The sequence below is a fragment of the Engraulis encrasicolus genome, chromosome 10 (assembly GCF_034702125.1).
Source record: "Engraulis encrasicolus isolate BLACKSEA-1 chromosome 10, IST_EnEncr_1.0, whole genome shotgun sequence".
NCBI lineage: Eukaryota > Metazoa > Chordata > Actinopteri > Clupeiformes > Engraulidae > Engraulis > Engraulis encrasicolus.
In genome coordinates this window covers 26,119,939-26,147,297 of record NC_085866.1, presented here as the reverse complement: position 1 = coordinate 26,147,297, position 27,359 = coordinate 26,119,939, and the positions used below count along the sequence as shown (strand labels likewise).

General features: G+C 44.5%; 1 protein-coding gene across 4 annotated transcripts; it reads left to right on the top strand.

Annotated features, from left to right (window-relative positions):
* Nucleotides 1-239: 239 nt before the first annotated feature.
* Nucleotides 240-27,359, top strand: spats2 (spermatogenesis associated serine rich 2). Of its 4 annotated transcripts, none has more exons than XM_063208490.1 (13): nt 240-373; nt 5,751-5,821; nt 11,972-12,051; nt 12,492-12,600; nt 13,462-13,511; nt 14,895-15,135; nt 16,407-16,553; nt 17,465-17,600; nt 18,109-18,167; nt 21,162-21,271; nt 21,579-21,681; nt 22,591-22,778; nt 23,308-27,359. In XM_063208490.1, the coding sequence occupies exons 2-13, from the start codon at nt 5,797-5,799 to the stop codon at nt 23,587-23,589; spliced, it is 1,530 nt and encodes a 509-aa protein (XP_063064560.1). In that variant the 5' UTR covers nt 240-373; nt 5,751-5,796; the 3' UTR covers nt 23,590-27,359. The 4 variants fall into 4 exon arrangements, with proteins under 4 accessions (XP_063064560.1, XP_063064559.1, XP_063064558.1 ...); XM_063208489.1 differs by lacking the exon at nt 240-373 and adding an exon at nt 416-886; XM_063208488.1 differs by lacking the exon at nt 240-373 and adding an exon at nt 921-4,144.

The window sequence follows — 27,359 nt, the reverse complement described above, 5'->3', positions numbered from 1 at the left end:
TGGAGATTTTGACAGGTTCTGATCCCAAGGCAAAGAGAATTTGCCCAAGGTGTGACAGGCGGTAGGCTAGATATCCTGTTAGAATGGTTCCCCATCCCCACTGCAAAATAACATCAGAGGCCTGTTTATACACGTGGTTGTCATGGAAAGAAACCTAGGCCTTGACAACCATTCATGATGACAATTTGAGTTGCAAACAGACTTATTTCTGCAGCACAATCAGCACTTCTATTTGACTTTCTGACGTCGCGGCTGGGCTTTGATGCTCGGAAGTGACGCCATATTTCTGGCAAACCGGGTGCAGAGACACTGGCCTGAGTTGCTAGTTCATGGTAGACGTAACGTTATTCAGCGAACTTCTACACTGATACAGGTGAGCCAACACTGTTTTTCGTTTGATGGGGGATAGAAGCCATACTAATTTAAATGCAGCATAACTCACATATAATTGATTAGTGAGGTGCACAGCCCGTATCATAAACGCAGTACTTTTCAGCTAGCTACCCAGACGCTAGTGAATTAGCGACTGCTTGGTCAACCAACCCAAATTCTGAATAAATGAGAGAATTGGCATGTATTGAGGTGTCGTAAGATACTGATGAAACATTGTGTGTAAGGTGGTCCCAATGCCACTGCACTGCGCACATTTAAATATAATAAATTAAACAGATTACACGAGGTAGCCTACTGTGTAAAAATCATTTTTAAATGGCATGTTTTGTAATGAAGCACATCTAGTCAACGCTCAGTAGCTGTGGTCAGTGTTAGCTTGCGAAACCTCATAGCTAACGTGCTAGCAGGGGAGCGTTGCTAAGATACTGCCACATAACCATACGAAGCTAACCAAGGCGCATGCTATAGATGTGGGAAGGACCCTTGGCCTCAGGTAATTTTGCAAATCAAACCACCGCTATCCTCTATGAATTGGTAACTGAATACCGCGAGAAAGCCAATGCTACTTGGGTGTTGTTCGTATCTGTGGTTTTATTAGCTATCGTGTAACCTGTTTGAGGTGAGAAGTCATTTTTTGCTGGTCTTTTGTTCAGCTATTGAGTGAAGACTAGCATCATACCTATCAATTGGCCTCCATTTGTTTTCAACAGTAAGTGGAATTCTGGCTTGCTGTACACCTTGATATGAGAAGTTGGTTGGACACCCAATTTTACAACTAATGTAATGTGAAAGTACGACAATAGTATGCCCAAGTTCAGCCAGGGCAAGGTGACTGAAGTGAGACGAGTGGTTACGTATCGATAGCTAGCTAAGATGGCTAATCTAGAATTAACATTAAATGGATACTGTTGGGGATACGGCGGTAGTGGTCTGTTGTATGGGAGCTGAGGCAGCCATGCTAACAATTTATCAGCTAATTTAAACAGCGTATCGTTTCGCAGTAAGCTGTCCGTTTTGAAACTGTATGTCGTTTTTGGTTTGCTATTGATGAGTTGTCGCTCGTAACCTGTCCCATCGTTGGTTCGTTGTTTACCTCACAAATGGTAGCGATTCATCAACTTGAAGGTAACGTTAAATCAACAATGACGAGTAGGTATTAGGCTAACAATTGCAGGGCTTTCTCAATTACAGCAATCTCTCCAGTCAGACTCCGTGACTGTGTGAGTTGTGGCATTTGATCTTTTTTTGTTTACCCTGGTGTTATTAGGTCATTCATAACAAGTTGGGTAAGTCGACTTATGCAACATGTAACTTACTTTCTTTTATTGCGTTGGGATACATAACAAGCGTCATTGGTGCCTGCGTCGTGTATCGAAATTAATGTGTTTTGGGTACTTAAATTCAGTTATAACGTCAAAAAATCATTAAGGTGCTGACTTCCACACCGTGTACATTCGAGACTTCATTGAGTTCCTTGTTCACGTCGAACGAAATTCATGCGTGTGAACTTCTACAAATTGATAATGAACGTCGCCCTTTTACAATCGTATCGTAACGGAATACATCCACCTCTTCATCATATGTCTTTTTAGGAGCACGGAAGAGGTTCTCAATAGACATTACTGTTTATCCGAGGTGTCTCAAATGTTTTGTGCCAGAATGTTAACATGTCACTGCCTTGGGTGTATTGTGTTTAATGATAGTGTCAGTAGTAAAAAAAAAAATATGACTTGAAAATAGTATTGAGGTAGGAATGCTTAGCTGAGCTGATTGTGGGGTTTGAAGTCCTTGAGACTTGTGTCAAGAAGATTTTTTTTTTAAATATACCTGCTTCTTGGCAATCATTAGGCCAGTTCTAGCTCGGCCCCTGGTCTTACTTAGGGCTTTCGCCTGTGGACCTGTCAGTTCCACTGGAATTTCAGGGATTTACTACCTCCTCTGTTCCCACTTGCTATGTCTTCTGGCTGACTCACTCACCCCCATAAAATCATAAATACCAACAATGTATGTGTTGATGACCACTTTCTAGTAGGGGTGGGTATTGGCAAAGGGTTCACGATTCGATGCGCATCACGATACACATGCCACGATGCGATTCTATCACGATGCATTGCGATTCATGTACTACTGTGATGCATTGCGATATTTACTTCAGTAAATGTGTAAAATACAGCTTATTTGTCAGTTGCTGTGTCGCTTTCTTAAGTCAGTTCATTCTATTTAAGCATTCTATCATCTGGGAGAGAGCTTACATCACAACAGAAATATTACCTATTCTCTACTGAACAAAATAACCCGTGGCAAATCGAATTTTATTGTTATCAAATAATCAATTGTCNTGACTCCATGCAGTATATTGAGAAAATAAGTATCACGATACCTTGTCATGAATCGATGCATTGTATCGTGAGAGTAAGTATCGCGATGCATCGATGCAACGATTATTTTGCACACCCCTACTTTCTAGGAACAGAGCAAAAACTTGGCTTGCTGTGTCCTTGCCATTCCTATTTTAAGTAGTCTTAAAGATCGTATTTCCACCCATAGCATAACCTACAAAATGCCAAAAAAAAAGCCCATGGGGCACATTCAGGCATTGTTAGAATTGGCTCAGAGTGTAACGCCCAACCTGCCTGACATGAAGCGAAGCGAAGAGAGGAGTCGAGAGTATTGGTGGAGGTTCACCCTCTTTGGCAAATAGCTGGAATGGATTCCTGCCTCGAAGGGCTGTTTATTGTGCGTCAGTTGTTAAAGAGATTGCATGGGGAGGAGGTTGATATTATTCTGCTGCATGTGTGACGACAGTCAGCAGAGGAACCAGATGAGACTTGGGTACATTTTATTGTCCCTGACAACAAATGTCAGCCGAAGAGAAAAAAGGGAATAGAATACATTCTGTTCTGGTCCTCCTGACCATAGCGGTAGCCACATTAAGTATTTGTATTTTTAGAAGATTTATGATATGTATAATAATATTAATATTATTAGACATAGCCCTGTATCAGTATTCAGTCTCTCTTGTATATTAAGTTCAACTCAGCGCTTACTTACCTGAATGATTGCAGTACAGACCAGGGTACTTGTTTGAAAATTATTATTATAGCATGCAGATGGTCTGGTTATGGACCTTGCCCATGCAGATCTGGACTCAAGTACTGAGTCTGTTTAGCATTGTATGTGTGGGACTATCGTGTTAAACGTAATGTATACATTTCAAGGTATTCTGAAGTAAGAAGCAAAAATTAATCTTCTCACTTTTGTGTAACGATCCACCAGTAGGCTAGATAAAGCTTCCTGGTCATTTTTCAGATTAGTGATAATAGTGACAGTGCTGTAAGATGTATATATTCGGCATGCACTCTGTAACTGTGAAATGGTTTTAGAACGCTTTGTACCCATGACGAGGTGTCAAAACTTTTTCAGGAAGTAAAAAAAAACCCACTGCCTGACATTTAATCCAATCAGCTGTGAATCAGCTGTTTTTACTGAGCCTTGAAGACTGGTAGAGCGAGCTCATCTATATGGCATTCACTGATGTTACCTGCTTTAGATAGAAAAGGTGACAAAGCGTTATACTTTCTAAATTCCATAAAGTATTTGTACCATGTCTTAAGTAATGATAGACAGGGCAACTTTTTTTGTTGGCTTCAGGCAACATCTTGATTTAACTCCTACTTTTCTGATGGAATGGTGTAAGACTGTCTGCTGCTGGTTCATTGGATAAAAGTGTTGCAGTGATGAACAGTCCAAAGTAAGTTAAGTTATCATATAGTATTGTAACAAAAAGTTGCCCTGTGTATTATCACCTTTACATCCCACTATTGGAATGAATTAGGCTTCGTCCAGGAAAGACATTCTGATGAAGTGCACTGCGGCTGCACTTCTACGGCTGCTTGCTCAGGTATCCTGTTGGTCTGATGCCAGACACTTCGTGGTTGCTGGTGCGCCCACATTTGAGGCACTCCTTTGGAATATGTTGCTGTGCCGCCGCCTGAATGAGTCAGTGAATTCATACTTTGTAACCAGTCCAAGAAGCAGCAGTGTCAGATATGCAGTTGTAAAACCATGAACTTGCACCAATACCTTTATTAGATGTCCTATATGCTGGCTGGATGTTATTCTGTGCGATATGACCCTAGACCCTGGTTAAGGCTTAAAAAAAAGCATTGGATTTAGAATTAAATTGAATTGAAATGACATTTTGCACTTGCTCATCTCATGATTGCAATGACTTAATTTAAGGCACAATGGTGGAGATTACTGATTGCTTTCTCCAGGCTGGCGAATAATGAGGAATTGGGTGGGGAGCTGCATCAGCAGGAACTGCTCCTATACGAGCCATGAGACTCGGTCCAGCTCTTCTAGTCCGGTAGGCAGCTGCTGCCTGCTGCCAAGCACAATATTAGATGCAGATTCTGCAACTGTACTGTAAGCGAGAGACGGATATTCATTTCATTCCATCAAATGTGTTTTTGATCAGATGAGTTTATGAAAAGAGGAAATTAATTTCAGAAAGCGCAGGGAGGCATGCAGAAGGCTGAACACAAGAAGGACCTTATGCTGCTGCTGCTGCGCACCAAACTGTTACATTTGAGAGGAAATGGCCAGAGTTTCAGATGTTTCAACCAGTGTGACTTGAGTTGGCTGGTTTATGTAGAGAAGAAACCCACATCTGGAAAGGCCATTGCCATTGGACTGCAGTGATGGACGACATATCCACCCATCTCCTCCTTGATCAGTTCTTCTAAACAGATTGTGGGAGGGTGACTGAGAGAAATGGGGTTCTTTGGGTTCTTTGCTTTTTCAAGATGTAGGCTAATGGCTCCAAGTGTCAAGCTCGACCATCGTTTGAAAGGTGGCAAATTATCTTTTCATGTGTATATTTGTTCGGGTAAAAGAAAGGAAGAAGGAGTAACTGGTTGAAGGCTGTTCCTTACTAGTTGGATATGGGGGCTGGAAGGAGTATTTGTATGGGATGGGATAGGTAGGGGGGGGGAGAAGGGAAGAGGGGAGCGAGGTTGCACATGTGTGCTCTGGGCTCTCCTCCACTGCGTTTGTCCTCAGCTAACCCCACTCCAGTCCAGCACCTCCTCCCCAGCCCCGACATCCGAGCTGCTCCCTGCCTCCTTCAGCCCTGAGAAGGAGCGCAGTGAGCTCAGGCACACACCCCCACTCACACGTACGCACACAGCAGAAACTGCTTAAGCACAGTGTTAATCTGAGACAGCCTGTGTGCTAGGCTAAGGAACATGGCACTCTTTGTTCTGCTTGGCTGATGTTTTTTTTTCTCTCTCTCTTTCTTTCCCCCTTCCCTTTATCCTTTCTTGTCGTCCATCTTTCTCTGTCTCTCACACCAGTTGTGAAAGTCAAGTACTGAGTGATTACCAACGAGTGAAGCATAGCATGGCCCGGAAAAACGGCCCGAAAGGTAAGTGTCCTGTACACATGCACACACAACATAGATGGCATATACCGTCCTTGGTCCCGTTTCTCGACAGTATCGCTGCTAACTAGTTGGGTTACCCATGAGAAATTGCATTTAAACAGTTTCTGACTTGGCAACGGCATTGTCGAGAAACGCACTCCTGCCCGCTTCACTATTGGGCCTTGGTGCAATGGTGCAATGAACGCATATTGTCCCTCTGAGCGCACCTATGTGGCAGCTGTCAGATAAATCCCCAGAGCTGTGTCCATTGTAAACCACCTTACCTCACTGGCCACAAGTTATGCAGTCTGGTCGCTGATCCAGTGCTGCTGCCAAACCTCATATCACCCCAGATCTCAGCAGTCATATCATTAGCTCCTGACGGGCACTGCTATGCTCTGCCCTCTGTGGTTTGGAAACCAGATCATGTTACGCCAATATGAGTCAAACTGCCTTAAAATATATCTCATCTCATTTTGCACAGCCTTTTTTGCCAATTGTTAACTCTGCAAAGGAGATAATGTTTTCAGTCACATTGGTTGGTATGTTTGTCTGTCTGTCTGCCTGTCAGCAGGATAACTCAAAAAATAATGCACAGATTTTGATGAAATTTTGTGGAGTTGTTGAAAATTACAAAAGGAACAAGTGATTACATTTTCAAGAATTTGTAAAAAAAAGAATATTCACCATTAGGGCCATTAGGGACATTTCATGTCCTGTGTTGTTATTGTCTCGCAGATTAATTTCTCTGTCACTGAACGCAGTTTAGTGACGTCACGGTGTCACATGACTCCTGGAAGGAACGCACATTCGCTCATCCAGTTATTATCAGAGAGGTAGAAAGGCTACGTTATTATACAGAAGCGAGAGAGAGAGGCACTGTCGTAATATACTGTTTGATATTTTGAGATGGATCCTTCGTTGGGGTCTGGTGGTTCAATTGAAGAGTTTGGTGGCCATGGTTATCTTTTTCGAACCAGAATATTTGTGCGTTCCTTCCAGGAGTCATGTGACACCGTGACGTCACTAAACTGCGTTCAGTGACAGAGAAATTAATCTGCGAGACAATAACAACACAGGACATGAAAACGTGTGAATATGTTTCTTGTGGCTCGTCTTTGGTGGACAAAAATAAAATGGATTACTATGAAGTATCACTTTGGCGAACCATTTTGCGGACGTAGTTGGAAGGCGGAAGCTGAAAGAGGTAGGTGCGGCACTTTTGAAAACTCCTGTTGTATCGTACCTGTGCTGCCTAATGGAACTGTGAACCACTAGATCGACTTGTATGGACCCACACACCACGGCCAAAGCGTTCAAAAGGGTTTTAATGCACGCTAGGAGCTTTAAAACAGGTCAAATACCTGCCCGACGGGCCAGGGTTTAACCGAAAACAGCGCAATTGAACAACTTTGCGCAGCATGCATGAAAATTTCTCGTGGTTTCCCCTTTCATCCTTTTCCCTGGGTCCACCCAAGATGGGATATGAATCCAAACTGGCCGGATCAGTATGGCATCAGCCATTAAAAAACCTGTATCGGTCGACCCCTAACACACGCACACACACACGCACGCACTTAATGCACAAATGATTGTGTATGGAGTGTGATTGTGTCTGTTGTAGCTGCAGAGAAGGAAAAGAGGCCACCATCTCCTCCTCCTTTAGAAATTCTGGATTGGGGCTGGCAAAGCCAAGTTTAGTCCACCCATTCTCACATACTCAGTTGGAGACTTGATACTCCAAGTGGGAAAAGGAGCACTTAGTATTTCCCCGCTTTGTGGAAATGGTTTGTGCTGAAAATCTGGTTGTGTTTATCCACACTAGAGTTATCATATTTCTCTTGCTCACCTCTCATCTTGGTGGATAAGCAAACGGGCAATGCTTCTGTACTGGTAGTCTGCTTGTTGCTTTGTGGTACTTTTTTTACATTTATTTAGCAGGGCTGTCAGAAAGTAACCTAAAAGTAAACCTTAGTAAACACCTTTGATCCGATCAGCTCAGATTCATAATTGGACCAAGATGGGTAGGTAAACCACCCGGGTCACCTGTTTACAAACACATGGCAGGGTTTTTACTTTGTGAACTACTCAAACATACCTTTTGTCAGCTCTGTAAGCAAATTCTTTTGATTATTAGATGTATTAAGCATACATTTGACCAAAGCCAACAAAGGGATTAAAGGCACGCCACAGGTAGCTCATTTCTGTGTCCTGGTGAAATTCCACAACATTGTGAAGAGGACATGTAATGTTCCACACAAGTTGTTTGTTAATGGCCTCTGTTTAAGAAGAGATGAGGTAACTTATTGGCCAAGTGCAGGTCTACTTGTCCTATAATGTTATATTAGTTTGCTGCTTTGATCAATCATTCATTCCAATCAGTCATTCAAGACGAGTCTTGAATTGATAAGTAAAATATATCTAAATTGTGAGATTTTTTTCTCCTTTGGTCATTATCTAAATGCAAGTTAACAGTCCCTGCTGCTCTGTCTGGTTGTTATGCTTTTCTGTATAACTGTAGTATATGAAGTCATTTTCCTGAACGCATCCATGTGCTGTCGGGCTGCTGTAGGATGCCTTGGCACTTTGCCTCTGCACTTTGCCTCACAGAGTAAACATTTAACCATCAGCCGCCTATATTAATGAGGCTTGCACTAAAGGGGACTTCGGATGGGTACAGTTTGCATAGACGCGTGTATGTGTATGTAGGTAAACGCCAGTAGTTCAGGCACCTGACCTTGTGCCCACACGCGCTCTCTCACACACACACACACACACACACACACACACACACACACACACACACACACACAGACACACACACACACACACACACAGACACACACACACAGACACTCCGTCCCACTGTGCTGTTTTGTTAAGTAAAGGCTGTATTGTTGTTGCATGCCATTTTTGCAAATAATTTGGTTCCACAGAAAGGCAGTGGACACCTGAGATTCTTACTGCATGAAAGCTCTCACTCCACTGCAGTTTACTAAGGGGTTTTGTGTGCCTCATGTAAGTATGTTATCAACCCTTGACAAAAGAAGGCTTGCTCAAAGTCAGCCACTTTGACATGACGCTGCTACTGAGACATTGTAAGTGCTTAGGAGTGGTGGAAGTTGCTCCCATTGATTTGAGCAATCCATGTGGATTTTGAACTCTTGTGTATCAAGCTTTTCAAGAGTCAAGTGAAACGTTTCGCAACTCTGAAAATATCTATTTTTTTGTTAGAATAAGCAGCTGGAAAACGCAGAAGCGTATCTAGCCTGCAATGTGTACTTTGTATGCACTACATGTCCACCTGAAAGTGGTCAAAGACCTGTGTACAATGTACACACCCCTTTGCCGACGATGCCTCTTGACCTAGAGCAGCAGAACAGCTGTATGTGCTAGAATGCGGCGTGTTGCGTTATGGAATCAATGGGTTGCTAGGCTGCGCGACTTCCTTATCGCTCTTGTCTGTGTTGGTAAACTTAATCCAGAGTTCAGAAGTTGTCCAGGTCTTGTTTGTACAGAGCTAGCGGTTACACGCCCACTTTGTCAGGCGTCAATTCATTTCTATGGTGTGCTGTGACGTCAGTGCTGAGATGCTGGTGCGGCGTGTTGAGCTATTTTTGAAACTTCTCCTTTTTTTGTTATTCTTGGTAGTTGAAGATTGCTGACGATCTAGATTCCTGCTTGTCTGCAATTACTCCAAGTCCTTTGCCAAAGACCACGCCAATGGCCTCAGGGCAACACTTGAGAAAGTGCTGTAAGGTGGTTAAATTCTTTTGTTTTGTGGAACGCATAACCATGGAGTGTGCTAAACGTTGACTGTGTACATGACAAAGGTATAATCTGATGGCATGGGCCACTGAAAATGTCCTATGTGCACCTCTAAGCATGTCACTAATGACAGGCCTCGGATGTGTCTGACAGGTCTAGAAATAGCTGGTGATGACGTATTGTCGACGTTGGTAATCTGACTTCAAAGAGTAAAAGAGCAAACCACATACTTGTTTCTGGCAACAAAGCAACTGGATTATGTATGCAGGTGATTATGTACACAGCATTTCTGGCTAACTGATGACAACCACACTAGTACTGTTTTTTTTTTGTTTTTTGTTTTTTGTTTTTTTACAGTGGATATATTTTTGTTTTGCTGCCTGACTTCTGCACTAAGCACTAGTTTCCCTATTCTCTTGACCCATTAAAATCGTGATTTAAAATCCATTTCCCATGTGCTTCCATCTGAATAAATACTACATCTTACAACCAGATCTATGTTTAATTTCATAGCTGTTCCATCACTTTGAAATTAATGAAGATGCACCAGACTTCTTGAGAACTCTAAGCCCTTACAGAGATGCTTAAAGCCTGGCTAATCAAATATTATGAGTTAATTAGTTGAGTTAGCGTGTGGTTTGTGAATTGTGATGGGTTATTTTAGAAGCTATGCTAGCAAAATTGCTTTATCCACAACTTGTTACCTGAAGGTGCTTTGTTTAAAACCCCCTATTTAGTGTAAAGTAACATTACAATAACGTGGCTGAGTTTGCAACTATTTGCCATTGCCCGTTGCTGTCTGTCGGCTAGGTAAGGTAAGGTGTTCTCGTCAAGTGTAGTCTGGCAAAGATACACAGAGATATCAGCGGGCGAGGTGAATGAAAACCATTTAATGAGTTTTGCTGAGATGGACTCAGTGCGGCCAGTATTTGCAAAGCAAATTTCAAAGCCGATTCACCCGAGCGCCAGCTCGGCATGAGTCTGCTCTGACAGATGGAATTATTTTTGGGGACCTTTTTGTTCCCCAATGGACGGCCAGACAGATCCAGGGCCCAGCGCTCGCTCTCTCGCTCTCTCGCTCGCTCGCTCGCTCGCTCGCTCGCCCGCTCTCTCTACCTCTCTCTCTCTCTCTCTCTCTCTCTCTCTCTCTCTCTCTCTCTCTCTCTCTCTCTCTCTCTCTCTCTCTCTCTCTCTCTCTCTCTCTCTCTCTCTCTCTCTCTCTCTCTCTCTCTCTCTCTCTCCCACGCTGGGGACTGCAGAGCTGTGTCTGTCAGTAGAGCCAGTGTTGTTCTCCAGGGTGTTGAGTGTTTATATCTCCACCAACACACCTGCACGTCCCCGAGGCTCCGGAGTCGCGGCTCCGGGACTTCACTTCGCTCGCCATGGAAAAGCAGTGTGCGTGCGCAAAGAACTAAGTAGACAAACATGTTTGCTTTGCTTTTCTTGGCATGTGTATGTATTTGCACATGTATAAGTATGTTTGCACATGCATGTGTGTTAGAGGATGAGTGTTATTTGCATTCCCGATATGCCGACTGACTACGTGGAATCGTGGCAATGGTGTGCACAGTACACGTTTCTATAAAAGGTCCTTCAGGACAAAGGACACCTTTCAGGCTGTCCAGAGTGTGATTGTCAATACGAGAGCGTTGTCATTAAATCTGGCGAGCAAACGCTCGCAGGCTCAAGTGGCGGAGAGGCTTTGTTATTTGTGGGGAGAAAGGATGTCTCCATCAAGCCAGCTTTGTGTGGGTTCTTCTCCTGCCTCTGCCCCTCTCTGAGGCCCTGCTGATTGCTGCCGTCCTGTGTGTAGTGCACGGCACTTTGAGGAATGGTCCTGAGAGATTTAGAACTTGAGACCCTGAGCTTCTCAGAAGACACACACACACACACACACACACACACACACACACACACACACACACACACACACACACACACACACACACACACACACACACACACACACACACACAAGCTTACACATCCCATCTGGCGAACTCTCCTGACATATGTGGCATACCACAGCAAGAAAAAACGAAATTGGGGGAAAGAGAGAGAGGGGGGAAAAAAAGTTTAAAAAAAACGTGAGCCAAGCGGCTGATGGGCCCCCCTTTGCAGTTTTAGAAGAGTTCCTGCTGACCTACATTTTTAGGGGGGAGGTCCTCTTGGAGGCAGAGGATCCTGCCAGCTCCACAGCAAGCAGACCAAACGTCCCACCGACTGACTGTCTGACTGGCTCACTGATCGGTTGCTTGCTAGCTCAACGTTTACAGACTCTTGGGCTCCAACCCTCAGCACAGTGTGCGGAGTTGCTCCGCACAGGCTCTTTTTGTTGTTTTTAACAAGTTTTTTGTTGTTGTTGCTGTTTTCATCATTTTACAGATACATCGGGTGTCGTATTTGACACTCATTCCAAAATGGTGATGTCCCAGGGAGGAACGTTTGATCGGATGAAGGAGAAGGTGGGAGGACTTCAACTAACTCTTTGCATTTTTCCTCACTTACACACTGTGAAGACTTAGTCGATTTTTTAAGCGTATTCATCCTTGCGGTAATCCTCACGCATGCCAACTTAACGTCTTCTTATCTTAACCTCGAGACCACACGGTTGTCATATTTCCGCACTGTATTTTTCTTTTGCGATTTAACATGGCTTGCCTTAAGTGGGGATTTCAGACTGTCTGAGGGGTTTTGGGGTGGGGGTGAGTGGGGAGGGAAGGCTAGTGAGTGGGTTGGGGTGCCTTGGCTGAGTTTGGTTAAGATCTTTTCCAGATTTACTGCTTCTCACTTCCTCTCTCTCACTCTCCACCCCCATACCCCTCCTCCTTCTCCTCTTCCTCTCTCTATCCCTCCATATCTCTCTCTCTCTCTCTCTCTCTCTCTCTCTCTCTGGGCTGTACAGATAAATGCGGTGCGAGCGGTCGTCCCCAACAAGAGCAACAATGAGATTGCCCTGGTGCTGCAGCACTTTGAGAACTGTGTGGACCGGGCCGTACAGGCTTTTGTGGAAGGTAGAGTAACACAAACTGTCCTCATGAAAAGAAAAAAGAAAAACACTTGTACACCCCTGTTGGGACATGGGAGCTAGTGCATGGTTATATTGCTGTGTGTGCGTGCGTGCGTGCGTGCGTGCGTGCGTGCGTGCGTGCGTGCGTGCGTGCGTGCGTGCGTGCGTGCGTGCGTGCGTGTCCATAATACCAAGTAAACGCACAGCTTTATGCATGGAAGTTGTTATGGTTGCATGTTTGCCAGCCTGCCACAGCTGGGAGATCACTTGGCCCAGGAGACTCCTCAGCAACTCTCAAGATGAATATCAGAGACACACACACACACACACACACACACTTAAACACAGAATGAAACGCAAGCATCTATGCACACACACACACTCAGACACAAGCACCCAGGCACACATTAAAGTGGTTGAGTGAACCTCGGTAAACACCACTCCAGTGTTGTCTGAACCCAGGTCTCACGTACTGAACACGCACACAGCGCACGTCACACCAATGTACTGTAGTTGCTGTTGTCGGTGTATTTGGAGTACGTGAAACACCTGGGCACACACACACACACACACACACACACACACACACACACACACACACACACACACACACACACACACACACACACATACACACACACACACACACACATACGTCACACCCATGTACTGTAGCTGCTGCTGAGCGGCTCTGCATGGTTGGGCCCTCTCCCTCAACTGCTCGATCTCCCAGCTGTTTTCCAATGGCGTGGGCTGGCCCTTGTGTACTTAGTGAAAGTGTGTACGTGAGTGAGTGCTGGCAAGTGTTTGCAGCCATGGAGATGTTTGTTCGCTCACTGACTGGCTGCTTTTGAACTCCTTGCAGGGAGCGCCGTGGAGATCCTGAAGGAATGGAATGTCACCGGGAAAAAAAAGGTAACTAACTTCCATCCATCCATCCATCCATCCATCCATCCATCAGGCCCAGCTGATAGACACTTCCTCTGGGTGTCCTTGCATTCCTGCTCTGTCCTGATAAACAATGTCTAAAACACTTGAAGAGCCACAGTAAACACTCAAAGATACAAGCACACACACATGCACGCACACATGCACGCACATGTAGCCTACATTACACTCCTGTGTACACTCGCTATCTGATTTGATCTAAGTCAGTAAGGGTTGCTATATGAGCTTAGTCAAATAGGTAGTTGGCATGGCATGATTGCATAGCCGTATATTTGGTGTAATATGGCACCTCCAGCACATTAAGGTTTCACTTACTATAGTCGTACAGGTGGTGAAATGATTGTAGAAAGAAATGCCATTTCAGTAGACTTTGATCCAAGTCAGTTTCTTATTCAAAGTACATTTTTTTTCTTGAAGAAAATATGTGGGTTGTAATTCAAGTACTAAGATGTGATTTCCTTAATACACCAAAACGCTGCTTGGTGAAATCGGGTCAGATTCATGGCTTGAGGCGGTGGCGTGCCGGGGCATGCTGAGCTGCTAGGGACCCCCGTAGGGCCCCTTCGCTAAACAACACTAAACATACCTTTGAGTCCAGACCTGCACGACTGCACTTTACTCCACATCCAGCTGCTGCCCTCGTTATCACCGCTGCTCATTCCAACTGGGATCATCTACCCAAGGCCATGGGCACCACTGAAGACAAAAAAATATGCGAAACAAAAATACATTTGGAAGATGTAGGTCAGAGGGCTTCAGCGTTCTACCAAAGCTTGACGTTGAATGCATATAGGGAAGTGGGGGGGGGAGTTTTTAACCTTTTAAAGCCCTGATGAAGGCCATTGCTCGCCGAAAAACATGTTGGCAATTTGAATCAGTTCTACCATGAACTTGCTCAGTTTAATAAAAGCTTTTCAACGAAGAAGGGTGCCTTGTAAATCCTCAAAGCCTTGTTCCAAGAAAGACACATTTATTAGAGGCATTACATCTCAGTGAAGAAAAACAAATGAAGGAATGGATATTTGTAATGGTCGTTTTGTCTAGTAGCCATATGATGTCCAATCTATTGGCTTGAAAGGAGTGCCAATTAGCTTTTGTCCTTGGCCAACCGGCAGGTTGGAAGAATTTTTTTTACATTTTAGAGAAGCACTCCTCTCCTCCAAACTTGCTCTGTTTGGAGGGCAGTAAAAGTGAATCCAGAGGTGTCTTTCACTCAGTTAAATGTATGGACCACATTTAGAAAGACTTGCGTCTTTGGGAAATTATTATATTTTTTTCCAAGCTAGTTTATGCATTTACTAGTGCTGCTGTATCCAAATCACTGATTAACCCTTCCTGCACTCCCTCCAGCCCAAAAAGAAAAAGAAGCCCAAACCAGCAGCCAAGGAGCCAGAACCGGAGCCGGAGCCCACGCCCTCCGAATCCACGCTGGACCCTGAGATGGCCGAGACGCATAACGGCTTCCACGCCAACGGTTCCCTGGCGGCCGAGGGAGAGTCCCTGGACTCCCTGAGCGAGCAGCTCGACTCAGTCTCCATAGACGCCGAGCTTGACTCCGAGCCCGCATCGCCCGACCTGCCCGACCTCACAGGTGAGCCATGAGGCTGCTGCTCAGGGGAGCTTCTGCTCCAATCATTGGGGGAGCTGCCAGGCTAGGATTATCGTAAAGACCTGGTAGTGGCAGGGGACCTTTTGGACACTGTTAACCCTATGTAGGGCACACAAGTCTCAGCTCCCAAGTGAAAATCAAAATGTTGACAGGCTCCAGGCCACTGCTGATTGGTAAAATGTCATTATGTCACTATCTGTGTGAAAGCCTGATTTGATATAACCCACTTGGTTGTACACCCTTGTAGAGAGGCATGGCAGGGGCATTTGTGATAGGTGTGCAAGTAATCGTAAGTGATCAAATATAGTCACTTGCCCTACAAAGAGTTAATGGTGTATTTTAATAGCATTGACTCGCTAAAGTTATAATCTTTTATGGGCCCTGAGGATTTCTAGTGGTGCTTCTGGCCCCAAACACAACAAAAGCCACAGCTGGCACGGTTGTGTGTGGGTTTTTGGAAATACTCATGTTTGAAAAGTCTTGGTTTCCTGGTGTTGAAATCTGAGATTTTGTGTCCAAAGTCTTTCAAATGGAAAATGAGGTCATCAGATCCATGTCATATTTAAACACTCCAGAAAACGAACCGATTTTCAGCAAAGAATGGCATATGGAATCTCTCACACACAACTAAAATAAAAATTCATCTCTTTGTGGAATGAACTTACAGTATGTGCTTAACACTACCGGTACAATTGCAACAGAATGAGTAAGCACACAAATGCAGAAGTAGTTGAAGTCCGGGTCTAAAGGGAGGCCAGGGTCTTTAGGGTGGAGGACTGTCCAGAAGAAAGTCTGGAAACAATTTTTTTACTCTTATATTTTAACTTTTTTGTGTGTGTTAGAAACAGAGTAAGCACCCTGCTGTTGTCTCCAAGATGAATAATGGGGTGGGGGCCCATTGACCGGGTCATGCAGTGTAGCCATTAGTTGACACACAAAGCAAGGTCAGTACAGTAGCCCGTTTGTTCCCTGCACAAGATATAACGCCTGGAGCTCATTTTCTTTTGACCTTTTTTGCCAAGTATCTCATTATTTTGTTGAGTCTCTCTGACAGTCACCGTTTTATTATTAGCCATTGTGTGTATAGCCATGAAATTCCCTTTTGTGTTAATAAAGCTTATTTCTGGGCATACTAGATGTGGAGAATCCCAGAGGGAAATTATTACTGTGGTAAGTGAAGACTAAATGTTGCCTTTTGCTGTTAACAGAAGCTAATGTGCGTGCGTTTGTGTGGGTGTTGTGCTCCTATTTAGCACCTGAAGCAGAACGGCATTCCGTGAGTCCTGCACTCCACCAACAGGGTTCCCGTAGCAACAAGTCTCGTCCCAGACCTGGTTCCAGCTCTAGCTCCACCTTCCTCCCCAGTGACCAATCAAGCGCATCGGGCAACAAGAAAATCGGTAAGATTTTCCATAATATAAACTACTGTGACTCCTTCAGCCACTTCCATAAGTTTTGTTTTGTTGGTAGACCTAATAATGTAGTAACCTCTGCCCCCACGTATATGACTCTGGGCCAAAGTGTTTGGCACTGATCCATCCAGAATCAAGTTGAATTTTAGGAGTGGCTTAGCTATGAGTCACTGAGGCAGCACACAGATAGTTGGCCAGCATTCTGAAGTATTTCAGAGACCTGGGTCATATAAGTGCTCTTTTATTCCTTAATACCCAGGAGGATAAATCACTCACAATATTGTGGCAGGTGAGGACTCAAAGGCACGTGTAGCAAATTACTGGAAGGCCATTCTATTTTCTCTTCTGAGAATAAGTCTTTCCTCTTCCTGGTGCTCTCGGTGTCACACTAGGCCTAGAGGGCTCTTGAGGAGGAAGCGCAGCTCAGCTCAGACCAGGTCGGGCGGTTGGACCGTGACAACAAGACATAAAAGTGCAGCGTCATGTCCTAGAGAGAGTCACCGAGGGCACCCACACCCAGTCAACAGGAAGTGTTCATCTTGTCCCTTGGACTGTAGTCAAACCCACAAAAAGCATTTTTACAATCAGCTGGCAAAGTGACAGAAGGAAATTCTGTCTGCTTGTGATTTTGTTCAGTTTTTTTTAACTCCACTTCTTGGAGTGTACTTATTATGTGTATATTATGTGTATCTTTTGTCAGGGCTTTTAAATGTTGTGGTGCAATGTAAACAAAAGAATGAGAGAGTGAGGGAAAAGGACGATGGAAATCGATGAAGACAGACAATAAGTTTGTTTCCCCCTAACAAGGCATCCTTCAAAATGTTGCATGGCTAAAATTGTGCAACTGTATTTTGAGAGTACTCAAACATTTTCAACATTGTGTGTGTTTTGCATCCTAGCCTCCAACATCGACCGTTCGGTGAAGGACCTGCAGAGATGCACGGCGTCACTCACACGCTACCGTGTGCTGGTCAAGGAGGAGATGGACTCCTCCATCAAGTCCATGAAGCAGACCTTCGCAGAGCTGCAGAACTGGTACACTATCCTCTCATCTGCTCTTTCCTTTCTTCTTTCCCTCTCACTCGTTCACTATCTTTCCTTTCTTCTTTCCCTCTCACTCGTTCACTATCTTTCCTATGCCCTCATGCTCTTGTTCTTTCCCTCTGTCTTTTTTATGGTTTATTCTCACTCTCTTTCTCTCCTTTTCTCACTGTGACCTTCTCCTCCTTGTTTCTCTCTCTATCTATCTCTCTCTCTCTCTCTCTCTCTCTCTCTCTCTCTCTCTCTCTCTCTCTCTCTCTCTCTCTCTCTCTCTCTCTCTCTCTCTCCCTCTTGTATTTTTGTCTTGCCCACACCTCAGCCTAGGAGCTTGATCTGCTTTTCACGAATATGGGACATCATGGATCATGTTTTCACTGTACCCTGCAGTCAGGATGTGGTGTACCTTTCCCTTCAGTACCTGATGAGTAACACGCTCTCGCTCTCTCTCGCTCTCTCCTCTCTCTCGCTCTCTCTCGCTCTCTCCTCTCTCTCCCTTCCCCAGTCTAATGGACAGAGAGGTGGCACTGCTGGCCGAGATGGATAAAGTGAAAGCTGAAGCCAGTGAGTATGAATACCTGTGTGTGTGTGTGTGTGTGTGTGTGTGTGTGTGTGTGTGTGTGTGTGTGTGTGTGTGTGTGTGTGTGTGTGTGTGTGTGTGTGTGTGTGTGTGTGTGTGTGTGTGTGTGTGTGTGTGTGTGTGTGTGTGTGTGTGTGGCTTAAGGGGTGGAAGAGTATCAAGTTTGGGCCATCCTTGAATGAGACCTTTGTCCTGCCTGAGTGCCTGTGCTTGTGTGTGCGCGATTGAGAGGACAGAGGAGGAACATTGAGACCAGAAATTCCAAGAATTCCTGCTTTCCTCTAAAAAAGGAACATCTATGCAAGTGGCGCCCATCAGCCGAAAGCCTTTTCTAACCTGTTTTTCTCTGAAGTTTGGTGGCGTACTGTACGAGAGGACGATTTGTCATTATTATTGTGTCGTCAAGCTAGTTGTGTGAAGTCGATCTTTGTGTGACTTTCCTTCCGTGAGAAACCAATTTGTTTGCCACAAGGCTTAAATGACACATCAGAAACATAGCCAGTGTCTCAGCTGTATTATTTAGTAACTTGATTAGACTGACTCTTCCAGAATCTCAGGATTTCAGTCAGTAGTTGGGCTCCAGTCAACAGTGGTTGAGTCACAGAGTAAACATCTCAGTTAGATTTTGGGTGTGGAGAGGATTATATGAAAGTAATAATGATGCTATTGATGCACAACTGAAAAGCGCACACGCAGGCACATGCTTAACACACACGCACACACACTCTCTTCTAACATGTTGGGTAACTCATACAGTTTGAATTGCCAAATATTGGCAATAGCACAATAATGTGTGCCTTTACAGTCAGTCAACATATCTTCTGTCATGTTGGAGCATATACATCCTTGCAAATCTATGTTTGATCCTGGCCTTATTCTCTGTATTTAACCCATTTTAGCCTGATGACTCGTATATGTTGTTTTACCTTTGGTGCCTGTAGCGACATATACGCTGTATTTAGGCGCTTTTTTTAATGAAGATGTGGTTATGTTACAACTGAACACATTCTAATGCAAGATGATCAGGGCTTTTTCTAGACATTTTTGGCATGAGGGAGCATCATGGCAGGTTGCGGGGGGGTGAAGGGGGGAATTTACTAGGGGTGCTCAAAAAAGTAATTTATATATACATTTTTTAAAAAGTATGAGGGTGCACCCGCGGAGGTATGAGGGTGGAGCGCCCCTATTTCCCTGTTCAGAAAAAGCCCTGATGATGGTCTTGGGGTTTAAATGCAACTTATTTCATGTTTTTATGTGCATCAGAGGCTGAGATAATAGGTTTTTATAGGCTGTGGGCAACTCTCCCAACCAGGGCTTAGACATTCAGCAGGCATTTTTGCAGGTGCTTTAGGCATCAATGAATTACAGTGCCCTCCACAATTATTGGCACCCCTGGTTGAGATGTGTTTTTTAGCTTCCAATTATTTATTTTTTTTTCTAAATAATATGGGACCTTAATGGAAAAAAAGAGAAAAATCCAACCTTCAATACAAGTGCATTTATTCAGTGGGGAAAAAATCCCACATAAAGAAATAATTATTTGACATCAAATAATGTGTGTCACAATTATTAGCACCCCTGGTGTTAATATTTTGTACAACCCCCTTTTGCCAACAAAACAGCACCTAATCTTCTCCTATAATGTTTCACAAGATGGGAAAAGACAGAAAGAGGGATCTTCAGCCATTCCTCTTTGCAGAATCTCTCTACTCTCCTCTGCAGCTCACCCCACAGGTTCTCAATGGGGTTGAGGTCAGGGGACTGAGATGGCCATGGGAGGAGCTTGATTTTGTGTCTGGTGAACCATTTCTGTGTAGATTTGGCCATATGTTTAGGGTCATTGTCTTGCTGAAAGACCCAGTGACGACCCAGCTTCAGCTTTCGGGCAGAGGGCAACAGATTTTGATTTAAAATGTCCTGGTATTTCAAAGCATTCATGATGCCATGCACCCTAACAAGGTTCCCAGGGCCTTTGGAAGCGAAACAGCCCCACAGCATCACTGACCCACCCCCATACTTCACAGTGGGTATGAGGTGCTTTTCAGCATGCGCATCTTTCGTGGTACGCCAGACCCACTTAGAGTGTTTGTTGCCAAAAGCTCAATCTTGGTCTCATCTGACCAAAGCACACGGTCCCAGTTGAAGCCCCAATACCGCTTGGCCAACTCCAGACGCTTGCGTTTATGATTGTGAGTGAGGAAAGGTTTTCTCCGTGCATGCCTCCCAAACAGCTTGTTGGCGTGTAGACAGCGCCTGATGGTTGATTTGGAGACTTTGTGACCCCAGGATGCTACCATTTGTTGTAATTCTGTAACAGTGAGCTTTGGAGATCTTTTGATTTCTCTTGCCATCCTCCTCACTGTGCGTGGTGGCAAAATAAACTTGGGTCCTCGTCCAGGCTTGTTTACCACTGTTCCAGTTGTTTTGAACTTCTTAATCATTCCTCTCACAGTGGATATGGGCAGCTGCAGTTGAGTGGCAATCTTCTTGTAGCCTCTGCCTGACCTGTGAAGGTCGACGCACATCTGCCTCACTTGTATGCTGTGTTCCTTTGTCTTTCCCATGTTTAAGAGTGGATAAGAGAAATGGCCTCGGTGTCACGTCATATTTATACCCCAGGGAAACAGGAAGTGATGAATTACTAATTAAATGTTCCTACATACTCTGGTAAACTTTGTAAACTACTGTAGAAATGACAGAAATGCTTCAATTATATTTATTTCCTGGGAATTGTTAAGGGTGCCAATAATTGTGGAACAGGTGATTTAATGAAAAATATTTATTTTTTAGTCAGGGATTTTTTTTTATTTTCTTACAATTCATTTGAGTTGAAGGCTACATTTTCCTACAATTTTCAGTGTGACAGTATTCTTCTGCAATAAACACTGAATTTATTTCAAGGCTTTTAACACATCTCAACCAGGGGTGCCAATAATTATGGAGGGCACTGTAATAATGTGACTACCTTGTGTTTGCAGTGGCCATCCTGGACGGGAGGCAGAAGCGAGCAGAAGAGCTCCGGCGCCTGACTGACCAGTCGGCATCCATGTCCGAAGACCAGCTGAGCGAACTCCGCGCAGACATCAAGGTACTGCCGCTCTTTCAGCAGTGTCTCAGAATACCTGTACCTTGACTGTAGCTAAGTCTCAGTGGCTTACCCTTAGGTCATGAAACTTAGGCAAACCTACAGATTTTTGGCCAGAAACGCCAATCTGTCAGCATGATCTGGCTTCAAGGACTCTCGAAGGCCGGTCACTATTGCCACAATTAAATCCTGATTGATATCACTATTAAATCATGATTTTTGATTAGTTTTGATTAATTTTGCAGCCCTAATTACCGTAATGGTTTGTCTGAAATGGTGCTGATGTTTTCTGGTCTCTTCTGGTGGCCAGCACTTTGTGAGCGAGCGCAAGTATGACGAGGATCTGGGAAAAGCTGTGAAGTTCTCCTCCGACTTGGAGCCCCTCAAGGCCAGCATCACGTCTTTTGGAGAAGGTAAGGAAAATTTAACTACCTTTGTGCAAATTTTCTTAAAAGTATTACAATTACACTCAGAGCATCTTGAAGTCATTCAGCTCCAGGCTATAGTTTCTGGAGCTACGTGTTGCAAGGCTGCTTTGGTTATAGATCAGGGTGCAGAAGAAGATTAACTCTGAATTTCACAACTACACTTAACTGGTAGCCCCAGGGCTATGGAAGTAAGAGTTGGGCTAATCCCATTGACTGCCGTGTTACATTTTTACACAAAGATGGTGGCTCACAGAGCCTTTGACACACAGATCGCCAGAAATATTCTAGATATTCTATTTAGGTTATTTTCTGGTATCCACTTTTATGTCGGGTGAACACCCCTTCAGGAGACCTTTGGTTAGGAGACCTTCGGAGTCCTGATGTTGAGAATAAATGAAGTCCCCTTAGCGCTGTAGATGGCAGTAGCGCACGTCTTATGCAAACACCTCAAAAAGAGAAGAAGTAGGAGGGGACAACGCCCCCTTAGGAGACCCAACTTGAGCACACGTCTTTGTATTGAGTGGGCGTGTTTTGATTCCTCTTGATTAAAATTCCAGTGTCTTTGCAGATCGCCATTGATATAGTTCCAAAATGGTTAAAGGAAGGAAGCGTCGAACACAGAAAGTGCAGTGACCGTGAATTCATTTTAATTCATTTTTAAGTCATCTTTGCTTGTTATGTAGTGGTTCTGTGTTAGTGTCTAGCAAATAGAAAGCCACTTCATAGGATTATATCAATCTACATGAATGTCACCAACCGACTTCCTGTACCCCAGTTGTAACAACTCTGATTTCCATGACTGCGTAGCCCTAAATCTACAAGTTTCCACATTCAACAGAACTGTGGACTTATTTCCATATCTCTTCTTTTCTGTTTCTATTTCTATGTCTGCAGTGTACCATCCTCAGACGGGCTACTCCAGTCGCTCCCGCTGTAGCTCCTCCTCTTCTTCCCTCATTGGTCCGTCAGCCACAGCGGCTGCTCCCTCGGCCACTCCGGCTCCAGCTGCTTCCTCTTCCGGCTCCGCCCCCCAGTCTCAAGCCCAGCCCTCTGGTGGGCGCCCCAACCAACCGCACAGACAGGTGAACATGCGTTCCACTTTCTATAGTCTGATTTGACTTAAAGGTGCACTGTGTAAGATGGTGGCCAGAAAAAAATGTACTGTCTACAGCCAAATTTTATCTTTTCATGATAATTTACTTAATAATGAAATAATAGTTAATATTATGACCAAATTACAGTAAGATTTCAAAATGGAGAAGGTCCCCCTTTTCATGAATGAAAAGCGCCGTTTTCCCAGTCATAATGAATATGTAGAATTTGATGGTGGTGGTAAGTATTCATGAGAACGGTAACATTTGTGAACATCAAATGAACTACTAATAATAATATTACACAGTGCACCTTTAAGTACATACTGTTTTTATGCAGCTTTAGTTTAGAGCTGTGGACAAGATTCGACTTGCTAACTTTCTGAAGCAACGATAGAATTTGTCTAATATTTGATGCCAACTAAAGAGGGGGTCAAGTTCCTTGTGCAACTTGGGTCAGGTGCTGGTAACTTTGCACTTCTTTTGTGTTCAATAACACAAGACCATTTTTGTCTCTTAGGGTTACCAGGGTAATTCGCGTGGTGGCCACCGGTACAACGGCTCGTACCACGACAGGGGACGCGGGGGCTACCACCGCGGAGGTTACCGCCATGGAGACCGCTACCATGGTGACCGTGACCGCTACCACGGCGACCCCGACCGTGATCGCCATCACCACGGCGACGGCTCTAACTCCACCCACAGCCGAGGCTCCGGCCACTACTCCTCCAACTACAGTCGACACGACGGGCCCGCTCACAATGGCCTTCCCCAGAGGCCTCCCCGAACCCACGTCCCCTGACACGCACACATACACCCATAACGCACACTTGCACACATGTGCGCACACACACACACACACACACACACACACACGCGCGCGCGCGCACACACGCCAGGTCCCGTCTCACCACTCACCCAAGCCTGTTCATCCCCTGCACGTACACACATGCCACCACCATGACACACACACACACACACACACACACACACACACACACACACACACACACACTGGGTTGTGAAACTAGCTGGTACTTAAAACAGCTAAAGAGTTGGTACACAGTAGAGTGAAAATGTGTGCGACCAATTTTTAAAAAAGCGTCATCGGTTAGTCGGGTTTCTGATACTCCTTTCCACCCTCCACGTCCAGTCACTCAACCCCACGACCCTCCCTGGCCTTACACCACCCTCCACCACCTGTCTGTATGAAGAATCAAACTCTCAAAGTTTACATTTCCTTCCCCCCACCCCGCACTCCAGTGCCACCTGTACAATCTCCTTTCCTCCGGTAGTCTCCAGTTTGTCACATGAAGGAATGTTGCATCTCCTATTTCTACACTTTCCTGTACAATCTCAGTCCCTCCTTAAATTTGCTTTGTTCTGTCATTGTGGCTGACTGTCCAAAATGCCTCTTTTTCATGTTTTTATTTTGTTTTTTAGTTTTTTTTTTTTTTTTTTTTTTTTTAATCTGTTTATGTTGTGGTCAACACCCCGTGTTCCAGACCATCTAAGTCTTAAAACTTTTAATTTGTTCTAGTGCACCAAGTAAGGACACTTGCAAAACAGTTGTGCGCTTTAAAAAATGTGAGAATACGCTTTTGTTTTAGTTTTTTTAATTATTATTTTAAAAAGAGAAGAAAAAAAAAGATCTTATGTTAAAGTTATCTATTCATGTTGAGAGATCAGTTAAAAGTATGTTTAAGGTTGTCAGTGTGGTATGATGGTGATTAAGCGGCGGTCTGGACTGTGTGTGCGCGAGCGTGCGTGCGTGTGTGCGTCCGTGCGTGTGTGCGCGTGTGGAGCTGAATGCCATGAGTGCTGTGTATGTTGTTGTGACTAAGGGATGAGGCTGTGAGGGCCAAGCTGCCAAAATGTTCTCTTCCTGGTTTCAACAAGGCTTGTCTTGCCTCCCAGCCAACATCCCTCCCCCTACTGCTACTATTCTTCCTCATACTCTCCCTCCCTCTATCTGCCACGTGGATCCACTAGGGCTACAGTGTTTTTTTTTCCCCCTCCTCCCACCGTCCTGCCGTCTGTAGATGTGTGGGGCTGCACAGAAAATGAAAAACTTTGACTTCCTACCGTGTGTGTGTGCGTGTGTGCGTGTGCAGATGATGTGCTGTAAAGATGAGATGTGCGTCATGTGAGCACTTCCTGCTTTTTTCCTTTCCAAATTCTGCTCACTTTCCCACCATGACTCACATGCTGTCTTGGTAATCATCTTGGTGGAGATATACTTGTCTCCACGCTTGTATGGATGGATGGATGGATGGATGGATGTCTTTATGTATAGAGGCATGAAAGGATGGGTGGATGTATGTCTGGATGTATAGAGGCATGGATGGATGGATGGATGGATGGATGGATGTGTGGATGTGTGTGTGACTGGAAGGGATTTGTTGCCTTCTCAGAGTTTGGACCTGTGTAGAACGTGCGTCATTAGTGCATGGAGTGAACACTGTGTGTACATACCTGCATAATCCTTTTTTTTTTTTTTGGGATGCACAAGGCACACAATGAACCACACACACCGTGGATGTTTCCCTTCCTTGTTGATGTAGCCATTGAGAATGAGTCATCACTCTCTTTTTCTTTGTATAAGATTGAACTTAACAGGCATTTACTTTTTGCTTGTTCTTTTTTCTTAGTTTTGTTTTTTGTTTTGTGCATGCTCAACAGTGTCTGAAGAGGTGCTGAAGAAAATGGGAGTCCTCCTTCACGTAGATCCGCATCCACGAACAAACTCTAGGCCGTAGCATACCTCATCTTTTACCACGACCCTCAGCCACTGCACAACATGGCGCTAATACTCAAACCAGAGACGGTCTATTATCTTCGCTCAAACTCTGTAAGGAGTTGGGCAAGACATGTTGGCCTCTTCCACCTCTAGTCAGTTGTGCCCCCCCACCCCCCATACACACACACACACACACACACACAGTTAACATCTCACCTCTATGGTCTCTTGATCTCAGTGGAGGGAGGTTGTCACTTTAAAACACTAACATGTTGTTTACGCCCCCTGGAGGCTTTTCATCATCACTACATGCTGCCGCATCAGTCTCCAAATCAAATCCTGAGCTGTACTCCTCTGTAAGGGGTTTCAGAATGTCGTCTTGGACTCCATGGGCCTATACTACAAAGTTGGTTCAGGAATACGGCAGGTTAAGTTATGAGGTAAATCATCTAATAGAACAGCCTGAAGTCCTCGTTTTCTTAAGAGCATGGTGACTCCAGGCTCTTCTATTAGGTAATTTACCTCTTCACCTAACCTGGTTCACTCCTGAACCAGCTTTGTAGTATAGGCCCATGTTGTACTTACCGGTACCACCAACCCTTATCATAACATGTTCTGAAAGAGCTGTGTCCCTGTTGTCACGCAGAAAATGTCTGGGTGTTCTGGTCAGAGTAAGATGTTTTAGGTTGCCTGTTTGATGTCTAGAGTCCACTGTTACGAGTAAAAGATGTTTAGGTTGCGTATTTGATGCCCAGTGAAGAGTTCGAGTTGGCGTTAGAGGGGGTTGGGGTTGGGGTGTCAAGGAGGTCTTTCAGTGAAGTGACGTTCACTTGAGCTGCTTCCTACAGTACACAACTCTGTGTTCAAGCTGTGCTCCTTTTCCAGGGAGCTAGTCAGTCATGACTTGGATTCACTCATGCCTCAACCCACATTTGCACTGCCAATGTAGCCTTACAACCTACACCACCGTCCTCTTCTCTCTCTCTCGCTCTCTCTCTCTCTCTCTCTCTCTCTCTCTTGCACACACAGCACACCGTAAAAACCCTCTCAAGGGGATGTAGACTGATTTCTGCTTGCCTCCTCTATAGCTTTTGTTTGTTGTTGTTTTTTTTTGTTTGTTTTTTTTTGGTTGTCATGCCTGATGTGCATTTCTCTTTTTTCATAAAAGTTTGTTCACCAAAGACTGTTCTGATCTCTTTCTTGTTTTTGTCATTGTACAACTTTTTTGTTGTTGTTAATGTTGAAGCGTTTTAGTGTGTTTTTCTTTTTTTTTTAAATCAATTGTTAGTCTGAAAAAAAAAGAACAACAGAAGAGTATGTTCCGTTCACTTGCGCTCTCCCATTTTTGTGTTCTGAAAATCTTGTACATATGTAACTACTAAGGTTGGCTGCCCTCTAGCGGGGCTCAGTTCATGTATGAAGTCGTGTCACCAGTGATTGGACTCTTGGACCTTGCAGAAGAAATAGTGTAGTAGACTGACTCCTTCCTATACCCCTCAGCTGTGGTTCAGATCATCTGCATAATATTTCTTTTTTTCTCTCTCTCTCCCTCTCCCTGAGACAACTGTAAACTCAAGTGCCTTCTTGTTCCTCTACTTTTTCTCTCTCATCCTCTTGGATCTTCACAGAGTTATGGACCAAAGACATTTATCTCCTCCTTCCTCTTCCCGACCACCTGTACCGCACCCACGCCCCTGTTACCTGGCGCCTCCTCCACATTCATTTGGCCCCAGATAATTAATCGGCACTTCCCTCACCCCTCACCTCTCTATGCCACCTCTGACTGGCACACTTCTCCATTTACTATAAAATAAAAATTGTTAGCAAATGCA